Below are 12,594 nucleotides of genomic sequence, written 5' to 3'. Positions count from 1 at the left end.
TGATGTTATGAAGCGACTGGGATTCCGGCAGGCGGATGCTGACCCGTGCTTATATGTGCGGAAGACGAGCGGCGGCACAGTGTATATCCTGGTGTATGTGGATGATATGCTAATCGCTACATCACGTGATGAAGACTACGAAGGAGTTGTGAAGGCTTTAGCTAGCGAGTTCCAGATTACAACACTTGGTGAAGTGAAACATTTTTTGGGAATAAGAGTGACGCGGAAGAACAACGCCTACTGCTTGGACCAAAAGGCTTATATCGACAAGTTGGTTGCACAGTTCGGACTTGCGGATGTTAAGGGATCACGGATTCCTATGGACGTCGGATACCTACAGCAAAAGGAGGAGCTGGAGAGTCTACCGAACAATGAGAAGTTTCAGAGCCTCGTCGGTGGTTTGCTGTATCTATCAGTAAATACCCGGCCAGACATCGCTATTAGTACATCCATTCTTGGAAGGCAGGTAAGCAAGCCAACGAATGCGGATTGGACGGAAGCAAAACGGGTTCTGCGCTACCTGAAGTCTACGAGTGATTTGAAGTTGGAATTGGCTGTAAACAGACAAGAACTTCGAGGATACGCGGACTCAGACTGGGCCGGAAATGTGAAGGACCGAAAATCGAATTCGGGCTACCTGTTTCAACTGGGTGGTGGCCCGATTTCATGGTGTGCCAGAAAGCAATCGTGTGTGGCACTTTCATCGACGGAAGCGGAGTACATTTCGTTAGCTGAAAGTTGTCGGGAGCTGCTTTGGCTGAAAAAACTATTGAAGGACTTCGGGGAGCCTGTACAGGAACCAGTACAGATCTTCGAAGACAACCAAAGTTGCATCAAGATGTTGGAGCAGAATGCAGGACTGAAGCGTTCGAAGCACGTGGACACCAAATATCACTTCGTGAAGGATTTGGCTGAAAACGACAACGTAAATGTAACTTATTGCCCATCGGCGGATATGTTGGCGGACATTTTTACGAAACCGCTGAACAGGGTAAAATTGGAGGACATACGCGAGAGGATTGGATTGCGATCTCTGCGCGATGAGGAGGAGTGATGGCAGCCCTGCGTCATTCAGCATCGCGCGCCAATCGAGTGTAAAAGGAGCTGACTGAATGAAGCTCAAAAGGGAATGGAAAGGAGGAAATGAATAAAGCTCATTCAAGTGTTTTGCCTCGATCTGTAAAGACGTGTTTTACTGTTCTCTCTGCTAATTTACCCCTCCAATAAGGCGACTCCTTATCACTATCGTTACCTCGTCTCTTCTGCATGGTTCTACCTTGTCTGGTCTGAGTGCTGAGACCTCCACTTGCAAATTCGAGCGTTCGAAGCGGCGATATATCCATCTCTTTCATTCGCTGGATGATGCTTGTCGAACCTCCTGAAGATTCACCTAGTTCCATTTGCTTATCCAAAGCCGGCATTTCATCCACCTGGTTCTCTTTTTGGTTACCCGAATCCGTAGGTACCGGTGTGATACCCTTAATGACATCTGCAAACGAAGTTTCGTGAGCGGTCACGTTGTCCTTTTGCTGGTTTCCAATTCTGTGCTGCACTGAGGAACGCTTTGGGCAGTCAGCCTTGACGTGCCCTTCCTCTTTGCAGACGAAGCATCGATTGCGTAGTCCTTCATAAAAAATACGACACTTAAAGTGTCCAATGTACAATGCTGACGGAATTTCCGACTTAACCTCCATATGTACCCCACGTGTTCCACTGTACGCATTGAACCCAAGATCTGCAGGCAGTTTTTCACGCACCACCTGCCGCACTGAACCAAATTTTGCCATTACATTCGCGATCTCCGTATCACCGACCTCCGGCGGGAGGTTGAAAACTCTCACATAACGGAAGAACCCATCAGCTGGTACCACGTGGACTTGAGCCGTTGTGCCATCACCATATTTGAATGTTTCCGTTGCACGCAAACGTTGCGTCATTTCTTTCAGCACTTCTTCGTCAATGAACTTAACATAAAACGTGTTTTCCGTTGGATCTCGGTATACCGTATGAACATCTGTCTCCTTGATTTTCAAATCCTTTGCCACAAAAGTTATGGCATCCTTCACCGAGGGCATAGCTCCATTCTTTCCGAATTCAAATCCAATTGTGTTTTTCTTCTGCACTCGATCCATCCTTTGTTCAAATCCGTGTATTGTATAAGCGATAGCACTAGTGACCTTGACCACTGGCAATCTACTTTATTGTAATTGACCGAACGGAGCAAACCACAAAAGCGTGTGTACTCGACCGCTTCTCGTCTACTACTCACGAAAGGACGAAATCATATTGAAAGTCGCTAAACACGAAGAAGCGCAGAATACACTGTGTAAAATAGATAATGCGAAACCATATAGATAAATATTTGAACTAAACCCATATTTAGTCTCAGGCTTGTGACTGAAGAAGGGCAGCCACGGCTCCGTATGCAGTTAGGTTTTATTTCAACCCCTCTATCCATTCATTACTAGGCCCGGTAATTAATTAGAGGTCACGTGTGAGGCGGACTTTTACTGCCGGAACAGGCTGCTTTACTTTTGTCCACAGTTGATCAGCAGAAGTTTTCTCGTTTTATTTTGTATGGGGTGAGGCATCTAACTTCAAATTTCTCGTAAATGTACAAAGATCTGATTCTCGTAATAAGAAAAAGATATTTGTTTCATCCAGATTTGTAATGTTCTCGTGCAAAAATTTCCAGCCTGTCGTTATTGGATCTCATACTGTCCTATTAGGATAGGCGTTAATCAGTTTGTGTGTCAACTTTTTCATTGTTCAAAAGTTTATAACAAAAAAGTACACAATTTTGACGATAGGTTTTCAACTGACTTGATATGGATGATCATTTTAATATTTTATTTCTATGAATAGTTTTCAATTTGAGCAAAATTCTTTTCCTTTCCAGCGGGAGCACTTTTCGTTCTTGGGGACCGGTGCGGTCAGTGCGTCCCGTTGTCGCAGCATGTTCTACACCTGCCTCGGCCGGTTGCTCATGGTGGACCTCTCGGAGGACGTCGAACGCTTCAACACCTTCATGATGCCGCTGACGAACACGATCGAAAATATGGTCATTATGAGTTTTCCCAGCGAGGAAGCCCGCAAGGAGCTGATCGGACTGTCACGTGATCTGCGAGGACTGACGCATGCTTTCAACTCTAAGAATCCCTACATGATGCTGTTCGATTGGATGTGAGTAAAATCATTAGATCTAGATCAGATTTGCCTCAAAATTTGTTGTCTTGCAGATATCCGGACTATTCGCCGATTCTGATTCGGGCTGTGGAGCTGTGGGCACATGATCCGGCGGTAACGACGCCGGTGTTGAAGCTGTTTGCCGAGCTGGTGTACAACCGGTCACAGCGGTTGCAGTTTGATGTTTCTAGTCCCAATGGAATTTTGCTGTTTAGGGAAACTTCCAAACTGATTTGTTGTTACGGTAAGTTCGGAGTAATTAAATTTGATTGATGGAGTAATGGAAGGTATTGTTGTTGCATTAGGCGAGCGAATCCTATCTCTGGATGTACCGAAGGAGCAGATCTACCCGATGAAGTTGAAGGGCTATGCCGTGTGCTTTCAGATGTTGAAGGCCATCCTCAGCGGAAACTACGTCAACTTCGGAGTGTTTAAACTGTACGGCGACGATGCGTTGGACAATGTGTTGAACATGACGGCCAAGCTGATACTGTCGATCTCCCACGATGATATACTGGTAAGAATTGGGCGGTAGATTTTAACTGTAAGGCAGCATAATTGTTGCGATTGTTTTCCCGACAGGTTTATCCGAAACTATCTCAAGCATACTACATACTGATTGAGTGTTTAGCTCAGGATCACATCACCTACCTGTCCACCTTGGAACCACCCGTATTTCTCTACATCCTGGAGAGCATATCGAAGGGTCTCAACGCTTTAGGTGAAAAATTTTAAGTACCCAAAGGCATGGTCTTACTTGAAATTATTCTCGTTTTTTAGATGTCCTGGTGGGTTCTGGTTGCTGTACAACGTTAGACTACATCGTGACGTACATTTTCAAACAGTTGCAACTGAAAGGTAAGTCGTATTTTGTTTGGGTTTTGGTGTTCATTGTTCAGGGCAACGGGATGTCGCAATTGCATTCGCGCAGTCGAGGTGCTGCATTACTGGAAGAGGGTGAGCTGGATGAAGGACTCGAGGACTGCTGGAATACAGTGAAAGCAGCCATCAACGATTCACCTGAGAGCAACATCGGGTACGTGGGACGGAGTCAACGAATCGATTGGTTCGACGACAAATGTAGGCAGATTTTGGAGGAGAAGAATGCAGTGCGGGTGGTGATGGAACCGCTTTTCCAGTCTCAAGCAATAGCAATAGCTTCGTGCCGCGAGTTGAGATGTGCAGGGACAAGGATGGGAGCACCTTGACGTACGAACGTGAGGTGATCGAAAAATGGAAGCAACACTTCGACGAACACCTGAATGGTGCTGAGAGCGCATGCAATGAAGGTTGAGACAACGGAGGAAATGCCTTCGTCAGTCCTACTGGGGACGATGAAAACCAACCAGTCCCTACTTTGAGAGTGGTTAATGATGCCATTCACCAGCATAAGAACAATAAAGCTGCTGGTAAGAATGGCATTGAAGCTGAACTCATAAAGATGGGCATAGAGAGGTTAGCTATTTGTCTGCACTGGCTGCTAGGCACAATCTGGGAAACAAAATAGCTACCGGAGGAGTGCAAGAAAGGGGTAACAATCCTCATCTTCCAAAAACGCGACAAATTTGATTGTGATAACTTCCGTGCGATCACCATCTGAAATGCGACCTTCAAAGTGTTATCCCAGGTCATTGTCTGTCGTCTGTCACCTGTAGTAAAGGAGTTCGTGGGAAGGTAACAAACCGGCTTCGTTGACGGCCGATGGACAACGAACCAGCTCTCCAAATTCCCCAAAAATATCGTGAATACCAGGTCCCAACGCATCACCTTTTCATCAACTTCAAGGCGGGATACGACAGTATCGACCGCATAGAGCTATGAAAAACCATGTACAAGAACAGCTTTCTCGGGAAGCTCTCGATACTAATAAGGCGAACATACCAGTTCATTTGAATCCCACCGGGGACTACGACAATGGAATTTCGTGCATGTTGTTCAATATCGCGCTAGAAGGTGTTATGCGGAGAGCCGGGCTTAATAGCCTGGGTTCGATTTTCACGAGATCCAGTCACTTTGATTGCTTCGCGGATGATATGGACATTGTCGGACAAACAATGGATTACCTGCTTTGCTCTTGTCTACAGTTGATCAGCAAAAATTGTCTTGTTTTATTTTGTATGGTGAAAGGCGTCTAACTTCAAATTTCTCGTAAATGAAAGCATTAATCGAAAAAATATTTGGTAGGCGGGATAGTCATTATCATTACGTACAACCGGTACCAAATATTTTTTCGAAAAAAGTTCCCAATTTTGAGAAATAGTTCGTTAGATACATTTCGCCATACAAATATTTTTCGCGTTACCTTTTAGCGATTTTTTGTGCATAGACACTAGCGCATGTGCGTTACTATGGGATGAGTAGCGAATCAGGGCAAGCATGTAACCATTGAAAGGGTGGCAAATCTGTGCACCAACCTGAAACGATAGGCAGCAAAAGTTGGATTGGCGATGAATGCGTCCAAGATAATGTGCTTTGTTGGTAGATGGAGCCGAGCGCGACATGGCTCGCCTAGGCAGCAGTGTTACGATAGATGGAGACACGTTTCAGGTGGTCGACGTGTTCTTCTACCTTGGATCCTTGCTGACGGCTGATAATAACGTTAGCTGTGAAATACTGAGGCGCATTATCAGTAGAAGTCGGTTGTAAGTGAAAGAACAAGGGAATTAGCTTCCTTTGAATGGAAATAAGAAACGTGAAGTGTATATCAGGGTGGCCACCGAACCGGGAAAAACGGGAAAAGCGGGAAAAAGACGGGAATTTGAATCCATCGGGAAAAAGACGGGATAAACCGGGAATAATAGATGGTCACCGGGAAAATAATTTTTCAAGCCCTAAATCTACAAACCACCAAAAATAAGTTGTAGAAAGTTTATATGGTTGATGATATTTCCATCAAGCCCCTGTAACCTTGTACAAATTACATTTAAACATTAATGATTTAACTACTTGTAGAAAAAGTTTACTTTGTTACACTAAACTTCTTAGAAATGTTCCAAACAGGCTCGGGAACTGTGATCACAATTTGCAACAGTTCATCGATTCTGCCAGTCAACCAAAACACAAAGCAGCAGCATCAATACCATCAGGTGTTGCGCAGCCAACGGTTCACACACTGTTTGACTGTTTTTGTCTCTCCACTATGACCGTTTTCGGGCAGCCATCTCGAGGTGAATGATTGAAAAAAATGTTAAATCATTCAATCGCTAATATTTCGCTTGTGTTTTCAACTAATTGAAATTTATTAGCGCTAACAGCAAGAGCACAATCATTCCGTTGCGATACATATAGACAAGTTCAATTTCATGCTGCCTTTATCGAGCAATAATGCAAAACCCCCAAAACCGGAAAAATCGTGTTACCACTGTGCTCGAGTCATTTCGCATTCGGGTTTGAAAAAACGTTGCGAAGAAGAAGATTACAGTTTTGAAGAGCCGTGACATTTTTTTTGTTTTGAACGGTCATGGTTTGCTTTGGATTTTGATGGTCGTGTAGAAAAATGTAAATGTTGAGGTGGTAAATGTTTGCTACAGTACATTTCCCATCCCTGGTTCCAAATTAGTTGGTTTCGTAATATTTTATCATTTTTTCTTTTAATATCATTACCTACCTTTTTTACCTAGCTTATTTGACGCGAAGTTTTGAATCAATGTTTTAAAATTTCTTGCAAAAGTTTTAAGCTCTCAAACATATTGGATTCATATTTATTTTTAGTTACTGAATAATAGATCAAACATTCTGAATATTTTTGACAACAATGCTTTATTTATAAGAGCTTCTAATGTATCAATCGTTATCTATAATCGGCTAAAAATTAAATAAATAAGGTAAGACACATTTTTCAACATGTGCAGCTTTGTTTCATCCTTACCTAAAACTTATTTACTTAAGTGGACACTTCATTTTTATGAAGAAAAAAAATCGAAAGATTAGGAATTGAAATACTTTCAAATAGGGTGGTAATAAGATGTACAAAAGAGGCATATCTATACAAACTAAAATGGAATGATGTTTGTATGTCACGAGTTGGCTTGAGAACGTGGAATAATGTTTTTGAAAATCCTCCGAGAAAGTTGAAAAAAAGGGAACGTAAACTTCGGGATTTTTGTCAAAGCCTCAATATAACGTTTGCCGGGACAGCTGACAGTTGATAAATATAAGCTTGGTAGCTTTTTAAATAAACCCATGTCAAAATGAATCAAAAGTACCAAGAATAGAAACCGTCCTATTGGCACAATTGGGGGTGATTAGAAGCAAAAGGTTGTAAGTGACAGAAACTCAGTTTTGATAAAATCGACAAAGTTTTTTTGTTCCATACTAATTTTACGGGAGCCAAAAAACAAGCCAATCTTCCACGAATACTATAGTTTTCCCTATTGAATGTAAAAAAACAGTATTTTTTCAGTATATTCAATTAAAAAAACCGGCTAAAGGGTCACCCTTTTGCGTTTGGGCCCCTCAATTAAAAACCGGGAAAATTTAGAAAATTATACCGGGAAAAAAGCGGGAATTTCAAAATGGATATTTGGTGGCCACCCTGGTATATGTTTTCAAACGTGAATCAGACAGATTTGTCTGTGACACCAGGAAGTAGGGAGCCGAATCCTATTCTTGGAACTTTTGATTCACTTCGGCAGTGGGTTTTTTTTGGAAACTACAATGCTCATATTCGGTCACAATATGCGTAGTACTAAAGCACTTCTTAATGCGAAGTTTCATACAATTCGGCCGAGAAAAAACCCCCATGTCAAAGTGAATCATGGAAGTGCTCAAGTGGTTCTGCACCCTTCCTGCATAAGATGCAAACACAATCAATAGGTAAACATAAGTTTGACCGTGAAGCGAAAAAATACGAAAAAAAAATTCAACTCAGGTTCCACCGAGATTTGAACTCGGATCGTTGGATTCAGAGTCCAAAGTGCTAACCATTACACCATGGAACCCGTTGGGGAGGTGCACTCTCAAGCACACACAAAAGCGACAAAGTTGAACACATATCGGCGCAGAAACGGTGCGCCGTTGATTTCCTCTCTTATTTCTCTCTCTCTCATATACTTGTATACCGTTTTGTTTTGATTCGCTCCCGTTGGTAAACTACACACACAAAGCACAAAATCATCGCGCGGAGGGCAGTGCGATGAGGTTATTTTTAGCATTCCCTTTTTCAATGTTTTTCATTCAAAGCAAGCGAGCAAAATTTCATTCATGCATTCATTGCGTTCTCCCCTCTTTCATTCACAGAAAAACACATGCTACTGGTAACGACATTCCCGAACAAGAAACTGCGGCAAAGCGTCCTGCCGGAGAACAACGTTTTCCTCAAGGTGATGGAACTGCACCCGGAAATTCTCCAGAACCTGCTGTCCACCCTGTTGAACATCGTCATGTACGACGACTGCAAGAACCAGTGGTCAATGTCGAGGCCGCTGCTGGTGCTGATACTGCTGTACGAGGACTACTTCCGGTGAGTGTGATATTGAGATTGATTTAAAAGCTCCATTCTCAAGAAGGTGCAAAGGGTCAAACCGGAAGAGGGCTATATTTCGAGTAACGTCCTAATTATGTTACATACCGAGGGGACTGGTGTGTTTTTCCGTTGAAATTGGACATCCGTGCCCATCAGAGCAGTAAAGTGATTTCACAAGATGCTTCATCGTATGTTTGAGTTTATCCATCTGGCGATCGATGTATGTCACATGGCTCAAGGCTTTACTAAGTTGTACTTCCATGGGAGAGGGATTGTCCTCCTTTGTCGCTGGTGAAGTTGATGACGTTGGTAAAGCTTCGTTTACCACCACCATCAGACACATGGTGATAACCAAAAGTGGGAAGACTCTTGCGAACATTGCCGGTTGATGTTTGAAACTTTTCAGAAGTGGAAATTGAAATGTGCACTGGTCAAATTGTGTTTGCTGGAATTTGCCCGGCAAAGATGCTTAAATAGGCTGTGCTGGTCGGGTATTTTAGTTTATATTTTAGTTTTATAATTTGTTACACAAGTAAGGCTACGAGTGGAAATTACGTAGCGATTTGAAACGGATCGCTTTCCAAATTTATACAATTCACAAACGAATTATAACTATGCATACAAAATGCGATGTGGAAGAAAGGGAAAGCTATTGTTGTATTTTTTGCGCTTGAAGCAAGCAGTACGAAAAATATTTATTTATTTGAATTTATTAGCGTGAGCGTTTCCAATTAGGTACACCTATTAAGTCGCCTTTTAATAGTAGGCAATCATCGTTCATCAGTTTGTTAGAGATGCTCTTTTAGTTGCGCTACTGGTATTCTACCGTGCCATGACCCCACAATTATTCATTTATTTATTTCAACAAATAATTGAAAGAGGGAAAACCCTTTTTGAGTGTTTACCTTTCGAAATCTTTCTCAAAGAGGCACAAATTGTCCAAAAAAGAATCTATCTTCATATCTGCAAATAAAAATTAAAAAAAATCAATAAGCACAAGTAGCAAACAAAACATGAGATTTCATTCAAAAAACATAATAGATACCGGAATAGAATGCCAGGGCTGGTAGCAAGTCACTTTTTAGTGACGGTCACTTTTTTCGACCTGGTCACTTGAAAGTCACACTATTTCCAATACAAAGTCACTAAAGTCGTTTTTTTCAGGAAAATAATCACTAAAGTCATTTTTTTGTGATCTAAGGATAATGAAAATTAGGCCTGGGTTAGCTTTTCAAACACAAACAGAAATAAATAAATATTTGTTTTATGTTGAACCGTTGAACTTTTAAGTTGATTGAATTTCTGTCACCTGTTTCTGGGGATTATTACTATGTTTGTTCGTTGGAATTGAATTGAAATTCACAAAAATGTCCTTCGTGGCCAACTTCGGTACCCCAAGACAATCCGGAATAACTCCAGAACCGCCTGGCCCATATTTCCATAACTTTCAGACCTTAAATTAGAGTTTTTCGGGAACTTTTATAAATTTCAACAAAATCCATCAAGAAACAAAAAAGTTATGCATGTTTTAGTGTGTTTTTCAGCATGCATATGTTGGCTGGATGAATGTTAATACATGGAGCAGTATTTTTCAAATTGAACTTGGCTGATGAAAATGGACAGCAAAGCTCTGGAAAATAATTTTGTTAAATATTTTAAAAATCAATGGAACGTGGGACGAAATCCGGACAAATTTTTGAAGCAACTCATGTATCCATTTTTGCCGAATATTCTAAACAGTAGATGGGATCATACATTCTTAGATTTCAGGCAACAGTCTACAAGGTAGATAAAACTTAATTAGTCTTATACAGGGTGTCCATCCATCCGGGAAAAGCGGGAAAAACCCAGGAATTCCAAATGACCGGGAAAATATGGGAAATACCCGGGAAATTATAGAACACAGCTGGAAAAGCACTATGGGCGAAACTAGGAAATATTGTTAGAGGGACATGACTGCCTAACAATTCACAATGTATATCATAATTGACATTATGACTTTTTGTGAGTTGATAGAGTTAGTTTTTCTAGCAAAATCCTGTAAAAGAATCATTGGTTTTCAGGAGGTATCTCGGAAAAATTTGCTTACAATTTTAACCGGTTTCTTGTTAGATCTTTTGTGAATTTCTGGCTGAAGATATTGAGCAGATTCATAGGAAATCTTATAGAATATACTCAGATCCTTGAAAAAATTGTAAAAAGTTACTTAAAGATTTCTGGCAAGGTTCTTAGTAGGATGCATGATAAATTTCCATTGAGGTGCTTGGCAAATTCTTGATAATATTTCTGCAAGAATCCTAACGGAAATCAAGACGAATAATTAGCGGTTTCCATAAGAGATTTTTGGAAAATTCTCTAAAAGATTTTATTTTTCATTAAATTTTAAAAAAAATCCTAGCCGTTGGTAAAAAACTGAATTGTTCTTTCTTGGAAAATTTCTTAGGAGATCTGAGTGGTTTCTTACTGAAATCCTAGACTTTCCTGGGTTTCATGAGGGATTCCTGATTGGTGGATTCCTAGAGGCGCTAATACTGATTTTTGGTGATGCCTTGTTTGGATTACTAGCTTAAATTATCTACTGTCCTTATGAGGTCCCTGACGAGATTCCTTATGGTTTTCTGTAGATTTATCAAATTCTTACTGTTTTTCATAATGAATTGCTTATGAGAATCCTGTATGTATTGATGGCGAGATCATTGATGGATTAATAAATGGCGATGTCTCTTAGGGGGCACGCTATGTCAAAACCAGCAGATTATAAAGATCGAATGTACCTCGGATTTTTTCCCGCTAGATATCAGTATTTGGTCTATAATTTCATAATCAGATGGTTGTATGGGCTAAAATGTGTAGGAAAACGTGATTTTCATTGATTTTCACAGTATGTATATGAAAAATTAGCAAAAAAGTGGAAAAAAATCAAAATTTCACCGATGGGGAATATTTTAAAACCTTCCGATTATACAAATATAACCCAATTACTGAATTCTAGCGGAAAAAAAAATCCGAGGTACATTCCATTTGCCTAATCTGCTGGTTTAGACATGGCATGGGGGCAGATTTTTGTTAAGTATTTGACGACATTTTTCGAAAAATCGTTGATTGATTCCTGCTAAGATGCTTGTTTGGATTTACGTCATTTTTTGAGCAAGCAAGCCATTAACATTTTTTTGGCATGATATAATTTTAAAGTTTTGCCATGACTCAGAAACCAGGCATAAATCCTGTCAAACTTTTCCGTTTTGAAGAAAGGTCAGTTTTTTTTTCATATTGTATTCAAATGTCACCTATGGCAGCGTCCATTTATTACGTAACGCTAAATTTGAAATTTTTTGAACAACTCCCCCCCCCCTCCGTAACGCTTTTTGATGGAAATTTTAATTTTTTATGGGTCGTAACGCTCGGGGTTACCCCCTCTCCTTTCGAGCGTTACGTAATTTGTGGATGCTGCCTATGATTTTTAATTTATGAACGGCATCTTTCATCATTTCGAATGAAAGTACTGTAATTATTGATAGGTTATTTTTAGTGTGTCAAACATTTTCTTTAAGGGTTTTTTTTTTCTGAATATGCAAATGTTTTTTTTTTGGTTAATTAATTTAATAATTTTGGTTAAAAGTTAATTGATGGTTTCTAAAAAATCTAGACCTGGTACAAGTTTAACTTCAACAAATTTTCAGTTTTGTAAAGTTTGCCAAAAATCTTTACTTTGCCTATTAGATTTTTCAATAAACTATATATCTGTTTGCCTAAAACTGTTTACAAACACAGACGACTTATTAAAAAAACATCATAAATAATTTATGGTCCTTCAAATTTGACCAGTTTGTATGAAAAAATGGAGAGTTGCAAATGTTGATTGATATACTCGATACTTGATATTAGTCGTCCAACATGAAGCAGCTGGAGAATTCGTTAAACCCTTCTAAGAGGTATAGGTTTAC

The 12,594-nt window shown here is 40.4% G+C and overlaps 1 protein-coding gene and 1 non-coding gene across 3 annotated transcripts in view; one reads left to right on the top strand and one right to left on the bottom strand.

Moving 5' to 3' along the window:
- The window catches only part of LOC5580009 (exportin-7), a 54,170-nt gene that overhangs the window by 35,477 nt on the left and 6,099 nt on the right, over nucleotides 1–12,594 (top strand). For both annotated transcript variants that reach the window (XM_021857656.1, XM_021857657.1), the window contains exons 4-9: nucleotides 2,900–3,183; nucleotides 3,240–3,430; nucleotides 3,492–3,703; nucleotides 3,769–3,907; nucleotides 3,967–4,044; nucleotides 8,425–8,647. In XM_021857656.1, coding sequence (XP_021713348.1) covers nucleotides 2,900–3,183; nucleotides 3,240–3,430; nucleotides 3,492–3,703; nucleotides 3,769–3,907; nucleotides 3,967–4,044; nucleotides 8,425–8,647 — 1,127 coding nt within the window. The remainder of the gene's footprint in view (nucleotides 1–2,899; nucleotides 3,184–3,239; nucleotides 3,431–3,491; nucleotides 3,704–3,768; nucleotides 3,908–3,966; nucleotides 4,045–8,424; nucleotides 8,648–12,594) is intronic.
- On the bottom strand, nucleotides 8,055–8,126 carry Trnaq-cug. Its single transcript has one exon. It is a non-coding gene; the product is annotated as a tRNA-Gln (tRNA).

The sequence above is a fragment of the Aedes aegypti genome, chromosome 1 (genome assembly GCF_002204515.2).
Source record: "Aedes aegypti strain LVP_AGWG chromosome 1, AaegL5.0 Primary Assembly, whole genome shotgun sequence".
Lineage (NCBI taxonomy): Eukaryota > Metazoa > Arthropoda > Insecta > Diptera > Culicidae > Aedes > Aedes aegypti.
This window is presented reverse-complemented; position numbering and strand designations above follow the sequence as displayed.